The 23405-nt window shown below is 36.8% G+C and overlaps 1 protein-coding gene across 7 annotated transcripts in view; it reads left to right on the top strand.

Moving 5' to 3' along the window:
* CCSER2 (coiled-coil serine rich protein 2) overlaps positions 1 to 23405 on the top strand; it is a 196183-nt gene that overhangs the window by 80749 nt on the left and 92029 nt on the right. For 6 of the 7 annotated variants that reach the window (XM_086680170.1, XM_086680171.1, XM_086680172.1 and 3 more), the window contains one exon: positions 14941 to 15031. In XM_086680170.1, coding sequence (XP_086536296.1) covers positions 14941 to 15031 — 91 coding nt within the window. Of the gene's footprint in view, positions 1 to 14940; positions 15032 to 22788; positions 22947 to 23405 lie in introns of those variants that run through there. The other variant, XM_086680175.1, reaches the window with a different exon arrangement.

Here is a 23405-nt window from a genome sequence, read left to right on the forward strand (position 1 = left end):
CGGTAACACACTGTTTTGAATACTGTAGTAATGTGTAATTACATGTTTTGATTACTCTATCATAATGATAAGTTTTTTTTTTCAAAAAAAAATTTTTTTTAACATTTATTTTTGAGACAGAGAGAGACAGCATGAATGGGAGAGGGGCAGAGAGAGAGGGAGACACAGAATCTGAAGCAGGCTCCAGGCTCCGAGCCATCAGCCCAGAGGCTGATGCGGGGCTCGAACTCACGGACTGCGAGATCGTGACCCGAGCTGAAGTCGGACGCTTAACCGACTGAGCCACCCAGGCGCCCCATGATAAGTTTTGAAATCAGGAAGTATGAGTCTTCCGAACTTGTACTTTTTTAATACTGTTCTGGTATTTGGGACCCTTCACATTTTCATTTGAATTTTAGAATCAGTTTTTCCATTTCTTCAACAAAGACCATTAGAATTTTGAAAGAGATGTCATTGAAAATATAGATTGCTTTGGGTAGTAGCCATCTTAACAACATAATTCTTATAATTTATGAGCACAAAATGTCTTTTCATTTATCTAGGTCTTTTTCAGCATGTAAGTCTTTTACCTCCTTGGTTAAATTTATTCTAGGCTTTTTGTTTTTGGATGCCATGGTTAATATTGTTTTCTTAATTTTTTTTTTGGATTGTTCCTTTTGGTGTATAGGAAAAAAAATAACTGATTTTTCAGTGTTGACTTTGTACTCTGCAACTTTGCTGAATTTATTAGCTCTAGTAATTCGTGGATTCTTTGGGATGATATATGTATCTATGTATATATGTATATATATGATCATATATGTATATATGTATACACATATGTATACATACATATATATGTATACACATATATGTATATATATGATCATGTATAAATAAAATCGTTATCCTTGAAAAGAGATAGTTTTACTTCTCTTCCAATTCAGATGCCTTTTTATTTAATTTTCTTGGATAATTGTTGACTAGCATTGGTGAAAGCATGCATCCTTGTATTGCTTCTGATTTTAGGGAAAAAACTTTTCAGTCTTTCACTACTGAGTATGTTAAGTATGTGTTTTTTTCTTTTTTTTTTATATATGCCTTTTATAATGTTGAGAAAGTTCCATTACATTTCCATATTTCTGAATGTTTTTGTTATGAAAGAATGATCAGTTTTGTTGAATGTTATTTCTGTATTAATTGAAGTGATGTGTTTTTTTTCTTCTATTAATGTGGTGTATTACATTGATTTTCATATGTGGAACTGTGCTTATATTCCTAGGGTAAATCCCAGTTATATAATCCTTTTGATATGCTGATTGGTTGAATTCATTAGTATATATTCTAGTACATGTGGATATTTTTATATCCATAGTGCAAGGATATTTGAATTTTTTTTTCCTTGTAGTGTTTTTGTCTGGCATTTATATCAGGGTAGTATATATATATATATATATATTATTATATTATTAAATATTATATATTATACAAAATATATTATAAATATATTAAATTATAAATATATAATTATTTTATTATATATTAAATTATAAATAAATAATATTAAATATAAAGAATAAATAAATATATTATATGCAATATAATATATAATATAAATATATAGTATGTGTGTATATATATATATATATATATATATATATTAATGTTTATTTTTGAGAGAGAGAGACAGAGCACAAACAGGGGAGGGGCAGAGGGAGAGGGAGACACAGAATCCAAAGCAGGGTCTAGGCTCTGAGCTGTCAGCACAGACCCCAACGAGGTGCTTGAACTTGTGAACTGCAAGATCATGACCTGAGTGGAAGTCGACCCTCAACTGAACAAGCCACCCAGGCACTCCTACTTTTTGAAATTAATTGATTTTTTTTTGAAGTATACATTTTTGATTCTCTTCTAATTTTTAAAATGTGTGTATCTGGGAAAGGACCCAAGTAAATAAGATCATGAATGAAAGAGAAGAGATCACAATGAACACCACAGAAATACAAACAATAAGAGAATTATGAGCAATTATATGCCAACAGATTGGGCAATCTGGAAGAAATGGATAAATTCCTAGAAACATATTGAACTACCAAAACTGAAACAGGATGAAATAGAAAATTTGGACAGACCCATAACCAGTAAAGAAATTGAATCAATAATTAAAAATCACCCAACAAACGAGTCCAGGGCTGGATGGCTTCCCAGGGGAATTCTACCAAACATTTAAAGAAGAGTTAATACTTAGTCTTTTGAAGCTGTTCCAAAAAATAGAAATGGAAGGAAGACTTCCAAACTCATTCTACAAGTCCAGCATTACCTTGATTCCAAAACCAGACAAAGACTCCACTAAAAAGAATTACAGACCAACTTCCCTGATGCACATGGATGCAGAAATGTGTGTATCTAAAATATTTCTTTGGTTACCTAGGAATTATAATGAAAATCCTAAATTTATAACAATCTAGTTTGAATTGATACAAATTTAGCTTCAATATTATATAAAAACTCAGCTCCTATATAATTTTGTTCCCTTTTTATTTATGTTATTGTCACAGGTTATATCTTAATACATTGTATACCCGTTAACATGGATTTATAATTCTTATTTATATAGGGCCTGAATGACCCCCTTACCATTTTTTGGTAAGGCAATTATACTAGTTACAAACTCATTTTCTTTGTTTTGTTTTCTCCTTTTGTTTTTATTTTGTAATCTCTGAAGTTCTCCTTCATTTTTGAAGGATAGTTTTCTTGGGTGAGAATTCTTGTTTGAGTTTTCTTTCAGCACTTTCAAAATGTTATCCCATTGGCTTCTGCCCTCCATGCTTTGTGGTGAGAACTTGACACTTAATTTTACTGTGGATTTCTTGCATATAATGCAAGGTGCTTTACAGATTTTAACTTTGTCTTTGTCTTTTGACAAATTGAATATAATGTGCCTTGGTGTGCTATCTGCTTTTATTCTTTTTGTAATTCAGTTTGCTTCCTCAGAGTGTAAATTCTTGTCTTTTTTTAAATTTGAGAAGTTTTTGGCCATTATTTTTTCAGATATGTTTTCTGCCTGTTTTTCATTTTCTTCCTCTTTTGAAGTTCTTACCATGCGTATGTTGGAATGCCTGACTGTATGTATCTTCAGAAGTCTCTCAATCTTTTTATTTGTATTCATTTTTTTTCTTTCTTTTACTTTGCCTAAATAATTGCAATGGACAGAACTTCAGTTTTGTTGATTTTTTTGTCTCCCTGCTCAAATCTGCTATTGAAACTCTCTAGTGATTTTTTGTTCTTTTTTTTCATGAGGACTAAATGAAATAATTTATTTGAAATGATTACCACAATACCTGGCATCAAGTAGGTATGCAAAAAATGTAAGTTTACAATTGTATAATCTCTTCATTCTTAACAGTTGTCAGTTAATTCTACTTTCTTAATTTTTAATTGTGGTAAAAAAATTACATAAAATTGATCATTTCAGCTATTTTATTTTATTTTATTTATTTTATTTTTTATTATTTTTTTTTAACGTTTATTTAACGTTAAAAAACGAGAGAGACAGAGCATGAACAGGGAAGGGTCAGAGAGAGGGAGTCACAGAATCTAAAACAGGCTCCAGGCTCTGAGCTGTCAGCACAGAGCCCGACGCGGGGCTCGAACTCACGGACCGCGAGATCTTGACCTGAGCCGAAGTCGGCTGCTTAACCAACTGAGCCACCCAGGCGCCCCTCAGCTATTTTAAAGTACAGTTCAATAGCATTAACTACATTCATATTGTTGTGCAACAGATCTCTAGAACTTTTTTATCTTGCACAATTGAAACTGTATCCATTGAACAACAAGCTCTCCTCTCCCTTCTCCCCTCCAGTCCCTGGTAACCACCATTTTACTTACTGTGTCTGTGAGTTTGACTCTTCTAATTACTTCATATATGTGGAACAATGCAATATTTATCATTTTGTGACTGGCCTATTTCACTTAGCATAGTGTCCTCAAGGTTCATCTGTGTTGTTGTATGTGATAAGCTTTCCTTCTTTTTAAAGAAGAATAATATTCCATTATATTATGTATATACCACATTTATCCACTCATTTTTTGATGGACATTTGGATTCTTCCATCTCATGACTGTCGGGAATAATACAGCAGTTGATGTGGATGTATACATATCTCTTTGAGATCCTGCTTTTACTTATTGTAGATATATACCCAGGAGTTTTAGTGAATTTTTCATTTAAGTTACACTTTAACTCCAGAATTGTTGTTTTTTGTCTCTTCACTGATGTTCTCTTGGTTAGATATACTTTGCCTATGGTTTTTTTGAGTTCTTTGATCATATTGAAGACTTTGTTTTTAAGTCTGTCAATAGACAAAGTTCAGTCAGTCCTTGGGCTTCTTCAGGATCATTTCTGTTCATTTTTTTTTCTATGAATGGATGATACTTTTTTGCATGACTCCAAGTTTTTGTTGAAAACTGGGCATTTTGAATATTTTAATGTGAGAACACTGGAAATCATATTCTTCACCTTCTTTAGGGTTGTTTTGCTACTCGCTTTGTTTGCTTTTTTTTTTTTTTTTTTTTTCAACGTTTGTTTATTTTTGGGACAGAGAGAGACAGAGCATGAACGGGGGAGGGGCAGAGAGAGAGGGAGACACAGAATCGGAAACAGGCTTCAGGCTCCGAGCCATCAGCCCAGAGCCTGACGTGGGGCTCGAACTCACGGACCGCGAGATCGTGACCTGGCTGAAGTCGGACGCTTAACCGACTGCGCCACCCAGGCGCCCCAACTTTGTTTGCTTTTTAAGTAACTTTTCTAAACTATTTTTGTAAAATCTCTCGTCATGCTTGATCTAAGAAGTTTGTGTTACTTCAATCTGTGTTTATTTAGTGTTTTATGCAGACATTTCCTTGAATGCCAGAAACAAAAAAAGGAAAGAAAGACAAAAGGAGGAGAGAAGGAGAGTAAGACAGAACAGGAGGAGGAAGGGAGGCAGAAAAAAAATAATTCAAAGCAGGAAAATAAAAATCTCAAAGTCAAGGGGCGCCTGGGTGGCTGTCGGTTAAGCATCTGACTTCAGCTCAGGTCACGATCTTGCGGTCGGTGAGTTCGAGCCCTGTGTCGGGCTCTGGGCTGATGGCTCAGAGCCTGAGCCTGCTTCCGATTCTGTGTCTCCCTCTCTTTCTGCCCCTCCCCCATTCATGCTCTGTCTCTCTCTGTCTCAAAAATAAATAAAAACATTAAAAAAAAAATTAAAAAAAATCTCAAAGTCAAAATTAAAAAAAAAACCTCCTTTTCTTTCATCTTTGCACTCTGGTTCTTTGTTGGGGTACTTCTTCAGTGCTTAGGCTGACCTTTTATAACTCTGCCTTAACCTTCACTTACTACTTTTTCAAGCCTAGAGATCAGCTGGAGTTGAAAGCTTTGGGTCCTCTTAGGTCTTTACTGAGAATGTATCCTGCCCTGGGCTATTTTGGAGCTTTCTAAATTCCCCATTATTCTTGGCACCTTTGGATTGTCTAATTTCCCAAGGACACACTCTCCCCAGTCTTCCTCTCAGTCTTTCAGTATTCAATTATATGTATCAACAATAATATTTTGCTCCAGGGTGATTATGGATTGTTTGCCTTACAGTAGTTTTGAGAAATGCCCATTGTTTTTCTACCCTGTGTGAATTCCAAGTTAAGCAAAACAAAGACAAGCACTTTGTGTCAGACATTCAGGTAACCCCAGACAGGTTAGAACAAAGAAACACAATTTTTTGTGAATAAGGTCTCCACTAAGCTCCTTGGAAACAGGGACCAAGGTCCCAAAATGGGAAAAAGATCTGCTGTCTTAAGATATGTAGTCAAGCTGGGGAGGGGCATATTGGAAAGGCCAGTCTCATTGATAACTGGAATGCAGAACCTTAGAGCAACTCTGGGACATGGTTTAGAAGTTTCTTAAGAAGTCAATCATGTACTTACTATGTCCACGCAGCAATCCTACTCTTGCCTATTTACCCTAGAGAGAGGAAAGTTTATATTCATACTAAAACCTATACATGAATGTTCATAATAGTTTTATTCATAATAGCTAAAAACTGGAAAAAAAATGTCCTTCAATGAGTAAATGGATACACAAACTGGTACATCCATGCAATGGATAACTACTCAGCCATAAAAAGTAGTGAATTACTGATATATTCATAGCTTAGGTGAATCTTGAAGGCATTTTGTTGAGTAAAAGAAGCCGGTCTGAAAGGGTTACATATGGAGGCGCCTGGGTGGCTCTGTTGGTTAAGCGTCCAGCTTCAGCTCAGGTCATGATGTCATAGATCATGGGTTCAAGCTTCGCGTCGGGCTCTGTGCTGACAGCTCGGAGCCTGGGGCTTGCTTCAGATTCTGTGTCTCCCTCTCTCTCTCTGCTCCTCCCCTGCTTGTGCTCTGTCTCTCTCTCAAAAATAAATAAACTTTGAAAAGGTTACATACGGTGTGATTCCATTTATATGACATTCTTGAAAGACAAATCTGTAGTGTTGGAGAACAGATCATTGTTTGTCAGGTGTTATGGGTAGGAGGAGGGTGTAACTGTGATCGGACGGGAGATTTTCATGTGAAGACACTGTTCTGTGTCCTGGTTGTATTGGTGTTTATATGTGTTTTAAAATTCATAAACTATATACAATAAGAAAAAATTAATTTTACTGAATTATATTTACAATAGACAGTAATGGTGCTATTCATTTGTCAAAAACTTGGAGGCTTTCTTTAATTTCTTAGTGAAGGAGGAACTCATGGAAAGAAGAACTGGCCCACTGTCTCATAGCTTGCTCTATTTGAATGGAAAAGTATTCTCAGAGTCAAGGAAATTGTATGATGATTTTGCTAATATGTACTCAGAGTTTTAATTCCAGTGAGGCTTGTGGGAAGCCTCTAGGAGCCAGAGTATACAGATTCACGTTCTCATTGTCATACTCCTAGCTTATAGTTGTACTAGATGATCTCCCAAGTAAAATAGGTATATGTGGATGTTGGCTCTAAAGAAGTACAGGCTTGCCAGTTAGAGGAGCCTGGCATAACAAACATGGGAGCAAAAACTCTTTCCCACATTAACTAGTCTCCATGTTACATGGTTTTCTTTCTTTGTATAATAATGTAGTTCCTAACCTGTGCAGATGACAGATTTCTAAGCTGGTGAAGAAAATTGCAATAGATTTAAGTTTTTTTCTTCCTCTCTTTGCTGAGATCCTTACTGAAAAGTCTTAATAATATCTTCGATATAATTCTGAGAAACATAGTCCTCTTATAAAGATGAATAGGGGAAAATTGTCTGAGTTTGCTGTTAGAATCCAGTCTTTGACTCTGTACTATCTCTTTTGTCAGACTCCTTATTCAACATCCTTCATTTGTCATCTGTGTGGTGGTGACTCCTTCACCTCAAATCTCTTTACCCCACTCCACACTCATATATTGTCATTTACTGAACAATGTCTTCTTAGTGCCCCTTACCCATTTAGCCCATCCCCCCTCCAGCAACTCTCTGTTTGTTCTCTGTATTTAAGAGTCTCTTACATTTTGTCCCTGTCCTTGTTTTTATATTATTTTTGCTTCCCTTCCCTTGTGTTCATCTGTTTTGTATCTTAAATTTCTCATATGAGTGTAGTCATATATTTGTCTTTCTCTGACTAATTTTGCTTAGCATAATACCCTCCAGTTTCATCCACATAGTTGCAAATGGCAAGATTTCATTCTTTTGATTGCTGAGTAATACTCCATTGTATATATACATATCACATTTTCTTTATCCATTCATCTATCAATGGACATTTGGGCTCTTTCCATACTTTGGTTATTGTTGATAGTGCTGCTGTAAACAGTGGAGTGTATGTGCCCCTTCAAAACAGTACACTTGTATCCCCTGGATAGATACTTAGTAGTGCAGTTGCTGGGTCATAGGGTAGTTCTATTTTTAATTTTTTGAGGAACCTCCATACTGTTTTCCAGAGTGACTGCACCAGTTTGCATTCCCACCAGCAGTGCAAAAGTGAACCTCTTTCTCTGCATCCTTGCCAACATCTGTTGTTGCCTAAGTTGTTAATGTTAGCCACTCTGACAGATGTGAGGTGGTATCTCATTGCGGTTTTGATTTGTATTTCCTTGATGATGAGTGATGTGGAGCATTTTTTCATGTGCCAGTTGGCCATCTCGATGTCTTCTTTGGAGAAGTGTCTATTCATGTCTTTTGCCCATTTCTTTACTGGATTATTTGGTTTTTTGGGTGTTGAGTTTGATAAATTCTTTATAGATTTTGGATACTAACCCTTTGGTAAGTCATTTGCACATATCTTCTCCCATTCCGTTGGTTGCCTTTTAGTTTTGCTGATTGTTTCCTTGCTGTGCTGAAGCTTTTTATTTTGATGAGGTCCCAATAGTTCTTTTTTGCTTTTGTTTCCCTTGCCTCCAGAGACATGTTGAGTAAGAAGTTGCTGCAGCCAAGATCAAAGAGGTTTTTGTCTGCTTTCTCCTCCAAGGATTTTGATGGCTTCCTGTCTTACATTTAGGTCTTTGATCCATTTGGAGTTTATTTTTGTGTATGGTGTAAGAAAGTGGTCCAGGTTCATTCTTCTGCATGTCACTGTCCAGTTTTCCCAGCACCATTTGCTGAAGAGACTGTCTTTATTCCATTGGATATTTTTTCTTGCTTTATCAAAGATTAGTTGACCATACGTTTGTGGGTCCATTTCTGGGTTCTCTATTCTGTTACATTGATCTGAGTGTCTGGTTTTGTGCCAAAAACTGTTTTTTCTTTCCTACTTAAGTCCATTTTGTACACAGCAGCCAGAATAATATTTCTTTAGTGCAGATCTCAATTTACCACTTGAGAAAACTTATCAGTCATTGACATAAAGTCCAAGCTCCTTAATATAGCCTAAATAGTGGTTCATGATATAGATCTTCTCTGTATTTTCCCTTTATACTCTGTGTTTGCATGTTGTCTTAGCCACCTAAGACTACTATAACAAAAGACAGTAGACTGAGTGGCTTAAATAAATTTCACATTTTTGGAGGCTAGAAGTTCAAGATCATGGTGTTAGGAAATTCATTCCCTGGTGAAGACCCTCATCCTGGCTTGCAGACAGCCACCTTACTATATCCTCAACATGGCAGGGAGAGAGAGTGTGTATGCTCTGGTCTCTTTCTCTTCTTATAATGACACTTATCCCATTGTGGGGGTTCCTACCATCCTGACTCTGTCTAAACCTAATTACCTCCTGAAGGCCCTACCTCCAAATACCTTCATATTGTGAGTTAGGGCTTCAACATAAGAATTTTGGGAAAGTACAAACATTCAGTCCATAACAAGTATTAGCAAACTACTTGCAGTTATTTACATTGAGCATATCAGTAAAATGTGTCATGTTAGCCACATTTGACCAACTACCTTGTTTTTCAGAGCCTGCAAAATAAGAATGTTTTTTACATTTCAGGTGGTCACACTTTAGTTATCTAAGTACCTACATAATATACCAATTTTGTCTGTGGGCCTGCAAAATCTAAGGTGTTTACTTTTTGTCTTTTTTTTTTTTAATGTTTATTTGTTTTTGAGAAAGAGAGACGGACAGATGGAGACAGAGCATAAGTTGGGAGGGGCAAAGAGAAATGGAGACACAGAATCCAAAGCAGGCTCCAGGCTCTGAGCTGTCAGCATAGAGCCCAATGTGGGGCTTGAACCCATGAGCTGTGAGATCATGACCTGAGCCAAAGTTGACTGCTCAACTGACTGAGCCACTCAGGCGCCCCTACTTTTTGTCTTTTAAAACCAAATTTGCTGGGGCGCCTGGGTGGCGCAGTCAGTTAAGCGTCCAACTTCAGCCAAGTCACGATCTCGCGGTCTGTGAGTTCGAGCCCCACGTCAGGCTCTGGGCTGATGGCTCAGAGCCTGGAGCCTGTTTCCGATTCTGTGTCTCCCTCTCTCTCTGCCCCTCCCCCGTTCATGCTCTGTCTCTCTCTGTCCCCAAAATAAATAAACGTTGAAAAAAAAAATTAAAAAAAAAAAAAACAAATTTGCTAACACCTAGAATAGATTATGCTTTTTTGCTTCTGTGCTCTTAGCATACTGTTTATGCAGAAGATATTCTCTTTCGTGTTCTAGAGGCCATATTTGTTTGTTCTTTGGATTTTTGTGACTTGACTTTGTTTTAGGTTGTCTCTGACATGCCAAGTCTTAGATATCCATCCATTGTGCTTTCAAGGTACTTGAGCCATTACCATGTGTAAAGGAACTGTCTGTTTGAGGGAAAACAAGTAGCCTTGGAGGGCTGTTGTGACTTTGTTAAATTGACATTTTATATGTAGAGCCCTGGGGTGTTGGATGGTGAACCCCAGTTCAATTAAAGACCACAAGGGAAATTGAAATAGAGAAGTTTATTATTAACAAGTTCTGGAGAAGTACTTGGCATGTCTGAAAGGGCCATACAAGTGCAGACCGGGAGAGTCACAGGACCTGGGGTGTGTGACTTTATTAAGTTCAATGGCTAGAATGCTTTGGGATTCTTAAGCTAAGGCAGGATTGGTCAATTCAAACCAGAATTTTGGTAAGCCCTGCGATGGGCTATCTAAGAGGTGCCCAAAGAAAAGGCCCTGGGAGGTGGGGTGATTGTTGCTCGTGAGGGCTATTGGGGAAGTCATATCAAGAACTTATATTTACTTTTGACACTGGGGCTGTTTTCTAGGGCATGCACTCATGGGAGGGTTAGTTTCAATTCAAGGCCCCTGCTGGTCCCTTGGCTATACAAAATAGATACTGAGCAGTGATATCATAGTGTAGTTTAGCATGGGTATATCATGTGCCTGGAGTTGTGCCTTGCATATATTGTTTTTATATGTATTGAATTATTGAGAGTGTGTCTTATATTTGCTATGTGGAGGGGCAGGGTCAATTTCCCTCCTCCAACATTTGTTTAGATGTCAAGACTGATGAGGCCACATGTGCACTAAGAGGGTGTGAAAAGATTTATTACTCACATAATGAGACTTTCTAGGGAGAGCAGGGCTCGCACCCAAAGTGGTCTGTAATAGTTTGAGTGAAGGTAAGAGGGGCAGGCAGCTCTGGTTTTTATTATGGTTAGGGAATGGGCCAGATTAATGGGTTCCCACACTCAGGCTAGGTTTCTGTGGTTTGAACTTCTCTGCTAATGCCGAGAGATAGACATTTTCCATCATGAAGTTATGCATATTATATAAAAGCTTACTACAGAAAAATAAAAAATATAAAGCATAAGTAACTACATATTATCTCACATAATGGAAAGGATAACAGTGCTTTGGCTTATTACCATCCTGAAGTTTAAATGTATTTTTTAGCATTATAGATGGAGTCACATTACACATATGTAATCTTCTTCCCCCCACCCCATTCACATAGGAATAGACACTCACATGTGAATAGACAAATTTGTGAAACATTATATGCAATTTTTTATTGGTTAGTGTTAACTTTGGGGCATAAATATGGATGGTTTTTCCTCCCTCTCTTCCTCCCTGTAACTATTGATAACTGATTCCGCTTCCTTTCCATTGGGTTTTCTTAGTACCTTCTCAGAGTGATATCATAATTGTTCCATCACTTTTATATTCATTAGAGCAGGCTCATTCTTACTCTTTAAGACTAATTTTTTAAACCTTTCATTATAAAATGAAACCTACAGAGAACCCCACAAAACAAATGTAGGGTTTAGTAGAACGTTGAACATCTTTTTGGCAGTGGTCAGTGGTGGCAGTGCTGCTTTTGCTGATTGATGTGTCTCAGCAAGCTCTGCTCTGGACTTAGAAAATGAGGTTCTATTGCCTTTGAATCGCTGCTGTGTCCTTCATTACCAGATCTGGCTGAAGGCACCCCACCTCATTTTGTTTCACATATACTTGTACATATACAAACAGCCAAATGTTTTTATAGAGGATGTGATTTTTTTTTTTTAGTAAAATTACATAAGTCAATACTTACTGCAGAAAATGAGAAATTACAGGTACTCTGACAAAGAGAAACAGAAAGAAAAGAAAAACTCCATAACCAATGTTTTGGTTTCCTTTCAACTTTTTTCTTTGCATACTATACAGTGGGTTTTTCCCCATAAAATGGATAATTCTGTACATGCTGTTGTAGAGACCTAGTTTTTTTTTTTAGTTAACATCTAGGCCTTTTCAGTGGAAAAAATGTATTTTTTCATTTAAGATGAAAAACATTTTGTGTTTACACCAATACTTTGCACTTACATTTAGGAACATAGAGTTTTTATTAAATTTCCATGTTTTTTCTTTTTTATCTTTTAAAGTTTATTTACATATCTTGAGAGAGAGAGAGAGAGCAAGCAAGGGTGGGGCAAAAGGAGAGGGAGAGAGAATCCCAAGCATTGACATTGCGGTGCCCAGTGTGGGACTCCCAACTCACAAACCAAGAGATCATGACCTGAGCTGAAATCAAGAGTTGGATGCTTAACTGACTGAGAATCCACTTTTCAACAAACACCAATATAGCTATTTTCATTTACATCCATGTATTCATAATCATCTCAGAATAATAACACCACTACTACCAACCATAATATAATTACTGAAAATAGTTGGAGAATTTTTCCTCACTTGAAATAGTTTCTCTCTGAGTGTAATACTATCAACTTGATACACCGTTAGACTCATTCATTTTAATTTACTTTTGTTTTATAAGGATTCATTGAAATATTATTTGTAAGAGCAAAAGATTGGAAACAACACAGTCTGTTTTTTCCCCAATTGATATCTTTTCATGTCTGTAAATACATTTACATTATTATTATTTTTTTTAATGTTTATTTTTGACAGAAAGAGAGAGAGAGACTGAGCGTGAGTGGGGGGAGGGCAGAGAGAGGGAGACACAGAATCCAAAGCAGCTCCTGACACTGAGCTGTCAGCACAGAGCGTGACGCTGGGCTCAAACCCATGGACCATGAGATCATGACCTGAGCTGAAGTCAGATGCTTAACCGACTGAGCCACCCAGACTCCCCTTTTCATTATCCTCTTGGAAGAAAACATAATATTCTGTTGTATAACTGTATCATACTTTGTGTTTAGCTATTTTTCCATTCTTGGACGTTTCTCTTTTTTTTGCCTTTCTGAATAATGCTGCAATAGCCATACTTACACATACATTTTCTGCATTTGTCTATTGCTGGGTGATAAATTCTTAGAAAGGAAAAATTTGCCTTTTTAAAAAAGGTTTTAGCTAGGGACACCTGGGTGGCCCAGTCGGTGAACCATCTGACTTCGGCTCAGGTTATGATCTCACGGTTCGTAGGTTAGAGGTCCCACATCAATCTCTCTGCTGTCAGCATAGAGCCCGTTTTAGATCTTCTCTCTCCCTCTCTCTTCACCCTACCCCCTTTCACACAATCTCTCTCAAAATAAATAAATAAACATTTTTAAAAAAAGGTTTTAGCTAAATTTTGACAAATTGCTTCCAGAAAGTTTATGAATCGAATCCCATCTGGAGTATTAATGAGTACTAGATTCTTTTCAATTGTGGTAAATCACCATTGGTATTAACATTCTTTCCTACATTATATTTATTGGCTGTTTATTTTCTATTTTGTGAATTGACTGTTATGGCCTTTGTCAGTTTCTTTCCATGTCCAACATTTTAATTTTTATTTATTTATTTGTTTATTTATTTTTAGCTTTTATTTTTTGACTTTTAAGAAGACTTAAATACTAAGGACAGCAGTTAGTTCATGATGGAAATAGGTTCTGTGAAATATCCCTTTTTCTGTCAAGGTTAAATAATTATCCAGAGGTGGTTTTGTTTGTTTGTTTGTTTGTTTGTTTCTACTTTTTTAGTAACAATTATTCCATTTGCTTTTAGTTCTCAGTGTATCTTGGAAGAAAGGCCAACAACACAAAATTGGAAAGATTTGGATGGAATACGTGACATAGGGAACAAATGCTAATTTTGTTTATATCATCTGTAATAAAATATACATCCCCATTCTATAAGAGCTTTTCAAGTCCATAATCTCTAGGTTATTTAAAATTCTGTAGATTTTTAATCTTTTTATTTATTTATACTAACAAAAGTTCTTACAGTATTGAATCAGTTCTTGGATTGGAAGGATCTGCTAGTGGGTTACAGGTCAAACTGAGTTCCTAACTTTAAACTTTATTTCCTAAACTAGACTTCAGAATAAGAGTCTTTGAAAGCAAAACATTACTTTTCTCAGGATAGGTGATAGCTAGCAAGGTTGCACATAGAACCCAGGAGTGGTTGCTTATACCAATTTGACTGGTCCAGTCCTATTAGTCTTTTATAGAAAAAGAACAAATTAAGGCAAACTGAAGAGATAGTGGTGCCAAAGGTAGTAGTAGGTGGGTTTGGCACAAGAAAGGAAACGGAATGATCATGTTGTTAAAGGCTTTCATTATTTTACATCAGTGGTCCAATTCCTAGATATAATAAAACATAACCTTGCACACCAAATATGAATAACATTTGGAAGATTCTTTACCATCTTTGATTATTCATGTTATCAGGGAAATTGGTAAAAGCACGGACTCAGGAAATAGACCTTCTGTGTTTGCATCCTGTTTTGGCTTTGTGCATTTATTTCCTGTAATTGTACTAGTCACTAAATCATAAGGTTATTTTGAAGATTAAATAAATGAATTAATATTTGTAAAGTACTTAGAACAATATCTTGCAGATAGTGAGCATTGTGTAAGTTTTAAAAAATAAATTAAAAAAATTATTGGTGGGAGGAAGAGTAAGAGAAGGATATTACAAATAGCTTCACAAGTAAACCAATTAAATCTTTTTTATTAGATTTTATTTTAAAAATTTATTTTTACAACACAAACACTGAGTAAATTCAGACTATCAGAGAGTGTTGTTTCCCAAACTAATGATGACATACATTTTTTGAGCTAGGTTATAGCATTTTTTTATTGCTTTTCTTCACAGGATATTCTGAATAATCTTGAATCATGTGACCTTGAGGATGATGACCTTATGCTTGATGTGGATCTGCCTGAGGATGCACCTCTTGAAAATGGTAAGTAGGAACAATATTCAACTTCCAGAGGCATATGTAGTTGAGCTGCTTGACTTTGGCCAATTTAATATTTGTTATATACGGACTTCCTAATCCCAATGGAGGAAGACTTTTCAGACTGAGAATCATTCTTAAGTGATGTTAAATAGATTGATTAATTTGCAAATTTATTTTATTCTTTGAAACCTGATTTTGTACATCTTAGATATAATTCTGTATGATCCAATAAAATTGTATGTATATACCATGAACTAAGTGGTAGATAGGATTTGTCCTTTTTTTCCTTGTGTACATATCTAGCTTTTTTCCCTTTAGTTTCATTTTAATTTTAAGAAGAAATACATTTAGAGAAATAGATATCATTTCCCTTGTGAAATAGCGGTAAAACTCATTAAATTGGTAAATATTTTTAAAACATCAATTCTGAAAATTTTAGAAAGATTAATTGTGGGCAAATGGTGACCTTCCAGATGAATCATTCCACCTTTTTTACTCTCAAATCCACACCCTTCCTCTCTGGATCCCAACTGCTAATGTGGGGATTTAGACAATCCATATGCAAGAGAGGCCTGGGTACTCTTGCTCCCACTGACTTAATATCTTAGGATTTTCTATCTTAACGTCTGATCTAGAATCAGAGATGAGCCTAAGAAAGCTCCTGGGGCAAGGGTTGAAATGGGAATACTCCTTCTGGATGGAGGAACGGCTCCAGAAGATCTGTGGATTCCCTGTCAGTCAACATTTGCATAGTCTCTCAGACCTCCCAGAGGCCAGAGATGAACCAAACACGGTGGTAAAGTCCTTTTTATATGTGATGCTAGAAAAGTACAAGGATAGGGGTGCCTGGGTGGCGCAGTCGGTTAAGCGTCCGACTTCAGCCAGGTCACGATCTCGCGGTCCGTGAGTTCGAGCCCCGCGTCAGGCTCTGGGCTGATGGCTCAGAGCCTGGAGCCTGTTTCCGATTCTGTGTCTCCCTCTCTCTCTGGCCCTCCCCCGTTCATGCTCTGTCTCTCTCTGTCCCCCAAAAAATAAATAAAACGTTGAAAAAAAAATGCCTTCTCTTTAAAAAAAAAAAAAGAAAAGTACAAGGATATGGTGCTATTGAGGGCACTAGGAGCTCACAGTTGTCACATTGTTCAGACTCCCCCCCCCCCCCCCCCCATGCTCCCAGGATGCTGTGTAACAATCTCAGAATTTTGGTGACTTTCAAAATAAACATTTGTTTTCCTTATTCATGGATTAGCTGGGACAGCTCAGACTGTGGGACTGAGTTCGCGTCTACTCCTTGTTTCTTCAAGACCAGGATTACCTGGAGCAGGTTGCTCTCATGGCACATGGCAGAAGGACAACAGGCCGAGCAGAAATGTGCATGTAATATCTCTTAGGGTCTTGACAAACCATTGAAAATTATGGGGGAGAACTGAGACAATGATCCAGGAGATTTCATGTGAAGTTTTAAAGGCTTGTTGTGAGGAGTGAGTGATATACTTCCTTGGAATAAATCACATCCTAGATAATGCATTTTTTGTCAGAATTTTAACAACTTTTCTTTGGAAACTTTGTATCCTCTCTGAGCTAAAGGAATCAGTCTTAGAGCCTCCTTCATCTTTAGAGGACAACAAAGTTATCTTCATATTAGGTAAAATTAGAATCACAGGGAAATTTAAAGTCTTTGAGGTCTTGGGTTGGGGACTTGTGAAAAGTAGGAGGGAACTTCTGAGGTATAACACCTCATATTGTAGATTTTCTAGGAGATGGCAAACAGGTATTGACTGTTTTGAGCTAACGGAACACTGAAGAAACAGAATATAGGTCTAAAATATGTAGCCTTCAAAGGCACTAAACATAAAATAGTATTCCATTTGGTACTCCTAGGTATTAAGGAATGACTGTTCTCTTTATAGTTCTGAGTTCCTGGATGACTATACCCACCCACCTGAGTTTTTTTGATTGGGAAGAGGATAGGAATGTTATAAGGACTGGTATAAGGTATAAAGGAGTCTTTTAATATACTTTTGACTATTGATTTTTATTCCCTTTAGCTTCTGGGTTTTGTGGCTGTTATGCAGATTTGGGTGTATGAATTTGCATGTATGAATGGGTCACTCTGAAGCCTGGTGAGTTCAGCATCGCTAATTCTGCCAGTATCAGTGGAATTTTTACCAACAAAAAGATTGAGACCTTGTTGAGATCTTTACTTTGGGTTTGATTTTGGACACAAGCTTACTATTACTGTATTATGAATAAGGGATCTTCTGGGATTTCAAGGAAGAGGCCATGAGGAGAATATTTATCTGGCAATTACACTTGTGTAGTAAATCATGACCTATTAGGTGTCATACGTGATAACACAGAGGAGGAAGAATGCTTGTTGGTCCAGTGTTTCTTGGATACTTACGGGCTAGGATTTGGGACCTGAGAGGTATTGGAAATATCCACACCTGAGTTTTTTGGTGACATTGAGGGGGAGATGATATAACAATAGTAGGGTTTAAGGTTGATATTGTAGTGCCTGTAGCAATAAAACATCTGCAAGATTTTCTTTTAATATTTAGAGAAAATTATCTTTTGAGTTCAAGGGTAAAACTGGAAATTGGGTACTTGATTTTCCCTTCAGAACACTTTGATTAATCACCCATTTTATTTTTCCTCTTTTATTTCTTAGGTGATGCAGGATACTTGTTTTTCCAATGCCCTGCTGTTAATAGTATCTATAAGTGTACTAAGAGACTTCTTCCTCTAGTGTTTAGTTGGCTGTGGTGGAAGCATCTAGTTGTTATATATGAAGGACATAATTTTATTCTGAGTCTTATTCTGCTTTTTTCCAGGGCTCTTTCTAAGCATTAGACGCCTGGCAATGAGGCTATACTTATCCTATTTCTGCCTTTTTTTCACAGAAAGTAAGAAGAGAGACTGGGTTATATCTCTTTCAGAAACTATCTCCAAATGCTATCTAAAGGTGTTAGTCTATTCTTGAAGTCGGCAATGGATTTATCCTTTATTTCCTTACAGAATTGAATCAGAGCCCAATCTGTGTTCACAGAGAAGACTTTGTTGACAGCCTCTGCAAGGCCTCTTGTAACCTCTTCTGGTTTTCTGTGTACTTGATGGAGTTCAGTTACACAGTACCCCAAAATATGGCACCTTGGCATACTGAACATTTTAAGCCCAAGGAGTTTGAGTAAATGGCAGAGGCAGGGAAGTCCCTCTCCCCATTTCTGCCCCTCATCCTCCTTCCCTGAAACAGGTCATAAAACCTTCATGTGAGAGGTGCTCCCCTGTACCAGAGAAAAGGCACCATTCTTAATTCTAGGGATGCCAAGAAGAATCCTAACAAATAGGACTTGCCCAAGTTTCCCCCAGTTTACTACAGTTACCTCATACTCTTTAACTGTCATATTCCTCCATGACTGTCCACTCTACATCAACACAGACCTGTTTCTTTGGGTCTGTCTTTCCTTCTGAAGCCTGCTGTGTCACATATTATATTAAATACATTTGTATGCTTTCCTTCCATTAATCTGTCTTGTCAGCTTAACTTTCAGATCCTAAGAGAGTCAATGAAAACTGTTTTCTACACAGTCATGGGTTCTTAAATCACGTGACTTTCAGATTTTTCACGCTGTGCCTTTTCCATTCTATTTTTGCAACTGGGGTTCCCTTTAATGTATGAACTAATGGGTAATAGATCTAGGAGCCCTAGATTATCAATTCTAAAACTTTTCTAAATTCCTCTGCAAATTTCTCCCAATCTTGTTGAGACCTTAGAAAACATCCAGCCATGACTTTCAGCTTAGAGACCTGACCTGGTTTAAAATCAGCCTTATGGGATTTTCCCTCTTCTGAAGGAGATTTAACTTTAAGAGGTGTTGAGCCTTTGAGGTTTCTGGCCAGCTTCAGGGTAGGGAAACAGGTCAAGGGAGAGATGGGTCAGAGGAGGAGCATAGAATGAGAGAAGAGGAATAAAATGAGAAAGGACTATAGGTTTCAGTTGCAGGAAGGAAGGATCTAAAAGGATTGTTTTAATTGTTTTGCATTTTTATTTTACCTTCATCAAGGAATCTCTTAAGGAAACAATTTGGATCTGACTTTCTTTTGACAGACCACTGAGTATTTGAGACGTGCTTTTTTTTGTTCAAAAGTGTTTCTTTTTTTTTTTTTTTTAATTTAAAAAAAATTTTTTTTTTCCAACGTTTATTTATTTTTGGGACAGAGAGAGACAGAGCATGAACGGGGGAGGGGCAGAGAGAGAGGGAGACACAGAATCGGAAACAGGCTCCAGGCTCTGAGCCATCAGCCCAGAGCCCGATGCGGGGCTCGAACTCACGGACCGCGAGATCGTGACCTGGCTGAAGTCGGACGCCTAACCGACTGCGCCACCCAGGCGCCCCATAACATTTATTTATTATTGAGAGACAGAGAGACATAGAGTGTGAGCAGGGGAGGGGGCAGAGAGAGGGGGAGACACAGAATCTGAAGCAGGCTCCAGGCTCTGAGCTGTCAGCACAGAGCCTGACACGGGGCTCGAACTCACATACTGTGAGATCATGACCTGAGCCGAAGTCGGATGCCCAACCGACCGAGCCACCCAGGCGCCCCCTAAAGTGTTTCTTAAATTAACCGTTCAGGTTGTATCAAAAACACAATCGTGTTGCTTTATTATTTCGCTCTGGAACATCTGATGGTCACACATTGTCTACAGATTAAAGCCTAGCATTTGGCACAGTTATAGTATAAACCCTCAGGCTTGTGACATCCCCATAGTGTATATCTTGTTCCGTGTGCTTCTGTTTTTAAACTTTTCTCTGTTGAAAAAGATGCCTTTCTAATTACTTCCTGAACCCCACTCCACCGAGTTATGGTACCTATTAAATTGCACTTATTCCGTGTTATATTTCCTAAAGGATATAGTCATATGAGTTCTAGAGTATTGTTCTTGATCACTTTCCAATTACCATATTTTCTTCTGGAGATTTATCTTTCTTTTTCAGTAGTAATTGTGTTTAGTAATAACAAGGTTCGTGATTTTTTTTTTTTTTACATGAGCTTTTCTTCTTTCAGATTCAGAGCTTTTCTGATCAGATTGTAAAACCTCCTGCAAAGCACATTCTTTCTAGCCTTTGTAATGTGTAATTTCTTCCCGCCATCTTCATAGCCAGTTGTTACTCACAGGTACAAATACTATTTGTGTCATCCATTATGACTTTAAGTAATCAGAGAAATAATCTAGGTTGCTTTTGGTGTTATATTTTGTTCCTTTTATAAAATCAGAAAAAATGAGTATGATGAGTAGTTGAGCTAGGCATCCCCACGTCCCATATGTTTCATTTAGCTGTCTATATTAGATCCTCTTTCCCTCTCCAAAGGGTAAAGGTCCTGATGTTATCTGTCTCCTACTCACAGTAAAAGAACTAAAATCTTCTGCCTTTTACTTCTGGAGCTGGAAACCCCCTTTCACAAGGCCTTTTTTTATTTTCTAGACCTCAATTCAGAGTTACGGTGAAATCTGGTGTGTAGGATAGTTGTGATTGCCATACTGGATTAAAATTCTTCAAAGTTGGATACCTTTCGGTTTACCTCATCATACCCTATGGTATTTCATGTTCAGAGAGATTTATTTTCTTTCTTTGGGTCCTGTTCCCTCATTGGCTATGGAAGTGGTTTTGATTTATCTCCATCTTATAATTTTGTTTGCTTTCCATTTCCTTTGCTATATTATTTCTTTCATTCTGTCAGAATCTCTAATCTTCTCTAAGAAACCATCACTAATATTATTTCACATTATCTTCTTAGTAACATTTTAAAGTATATAAACGTATGTTTGACGAGTGCCTCAGATGGGAGTACAGTTGACCCTTGAACAACACAGGTTTGAAATGCACAGGCTCATTTATATGTGGGTTTTTTCAATAAAAATAGTACAGTACTACAAATGTGTTTATCTTCCTTATGATTTTCTTAATAACTTTCTTTTTTCGATACAGTGCAGTACTGTAAATGTATTTTTTCTAAGATTTTCTTATTTACATTTTATTTTTTCTAGCTTACTGTATTGTAAGAATACAGTATATAATACATATAATGTACAAAATACGTGTTAATTGACTGTGCTATTGGTAAGGCTTCTGATGCACCGTAGGCTATTAGTAGTTTAGTTTTTGGGGAATCAAAAGTTATGCATGGATTTTTGACTGTGCAGGGGGTCCTGCACTTCTAACACATTGTTCAGGGGGCAGCTGTATAAGCAGGATCTTAGAGTCTTGGAGCAGTCATTTATCTGAGAATTTAGGCCCTTCTGTCTCAGTTTCTACCAATACTCTTTTATGGTTGTGGCAAATATTTGTTTCCAGTGTTTATTTGCCATTGTGCCTGTGTTGAGTTCTTGTTTCAATAAAGGTTCTTTCATTTGTAGTGTGTGTGTTGAACCAAGAACCTCTTTAGTAGACACAAAAGTGGCATATCAATTTTATGCATTTTAATTTTCCACAGTATTTAACACCATCTCCTCACCTGTTTGCTTTGTTCCTTTGCTTCTTGTTACTCTGTGTGCACACTGTTGATGATATCCTAATTACATATCAGGTTCTTATTATGACAGAATTTCTTGTTTGGGGAGTAAGTGGAATTTTATCTGCCTGAATTAAGTATGAATTCAGGGCATTTAAAAATAGATACAGATTATCCCTCAGCTATATAGAATTGCTGCAACTAAAGTAACATTTTAATGCCATGTAGAAATTCTTGATGAGCTTAACTGAGTCTCAGAGTATAATACAAATGTGAACTAAAATCAGTTTTGAGCCTTTTTAGGATTATTTTTAAATTAATTTTTCCTTTCTGATCTCATTTTCTACTCCTGATTTTTTAATTATAACGGTCGCCAATGCCTTTATTTATCTAATTGTCAGGTTTTCTATAATTGAACTTAAAAAAGTAGATTGTAATTTATATCAATAAAATGACAAGAAATTGTTTGAAATAATTTCAAATGTAAGGCTTCTTTCACAAATTTTTTCTTAAAATTTTTTTAAACTATAAAATATGTAGTTTTTCCCCCAAATTGATTTTTCTAACCATTATAAACAAAATTTCAAAGTCTTTTAAAAAGTTGAAAAAAATTATTATGCATTTAGGGGCGCCTGGGTGGCGCAGTCGGTTAAGCGTCCGACTTCAGCCAGGTCACGATCTCGCGGTCCGTGAGTTCGAGCCCTGTGTCAGGCTCTGGGCTGATGACTCAGAGCCTGGAGCCTGTTTCCGATTCTGTGTCTCCCTCTCTCTCTGCCCCTCCCCCGTTCATGCTCTGTCTCTCTCTGTCCCCAAAAAAATAAATAAACGTTGAAAAAAATTATTATGCATTTAGAAGAAATATGTTAACAGTAAATTTAGTGTGTATGAGAATTGAACATCTATACTTTATTTTAACTACTTATTTTGGAGTGGGAAAGTTTGTTTTTATCTGGTATACTGTAATGAAACACTTTCCATATTTCAAATTCAAGTTTGAGTTAAGTGAAAATAATCATTTAAAGAATGAGTTTTTTAAAATTGAGGATTCCATTGATTTCTACAGCTTCTTTATGAAGTAATTCTGAGCATTCAGGATTTGAACTTTCTCATGTAATAATTTGCAGACTAGAGAAACCTTTCCAGCGCCTGGCTTGGGTTAGTGTTCAGTTGTATTTTTAGTAACAGCCCTAACTCAGTAGCTATGTAACCACTGAGCGAAGATGGAGTCACAGGGCAAACTGGGCTTGCTTCCCACAGGGAGGGCTGGGAGTTGAGCAGGAAGGAAGGCCTGTTTGTCAGTGCCTTGTATGCAACTATGTCTGAGTAGGCAGCCGGCGACACAATGTCTCCCTTGTACAAAGTAACTCTTCTAGTGAGTGCTCAGATATGTAAGGAAAAAGTGTTTTGGGTAAGTGAAGGAGAAGCTTGGGGTATTTCAAGGAGATTCTTTTCCTGTTTTTTGGCATTTGGATTTCAGGGAGTGTGCTATTTGTTGCTGCAAAGTACTGGCTTTGTTTTCAGTGGCATTTTAGACTTTTTGAACAATCTCTACTGTAGGCAGATTGAAGTGTCTTACTTTCTAAAATTGTGAGCTAATTTAAAAAAATACTATTCATTTGTGATAAAAACTTAATTTGTGCTTCTTGAAACCAGTGAAAGTTAATTGTGGCATTCATTTTGGAGAACGAATTCTCTACTAGAAATTTACTTTGTCTGACCATTTTCATTCTGAAGTCAGAACCAGCTAGTGATAATGATGAAAAACCTCTTAAAACTGATTACTGGTGTTTAAAATGTATAATGTTGATAACAAGGATAATATGCTTGTTTGAAAACACTGTTACTTAACTGCCTGTGATATGAAAGT

The sequence above is a fragment of the Puma concolor genome, chromosome D2 (assembly GCF_028749965.1).
Source record: "Puma concolor isolate L17-30 chromosome D2, mPumCon1.1.hap2, whole genome shotgun sequence".
In the NCBI taxonomy this organism is placed as follows: Eukaryota; Metazoa; Chordata; class Mammalia; order Carnivora; family Felidae; genus Puma; species Puma concolor.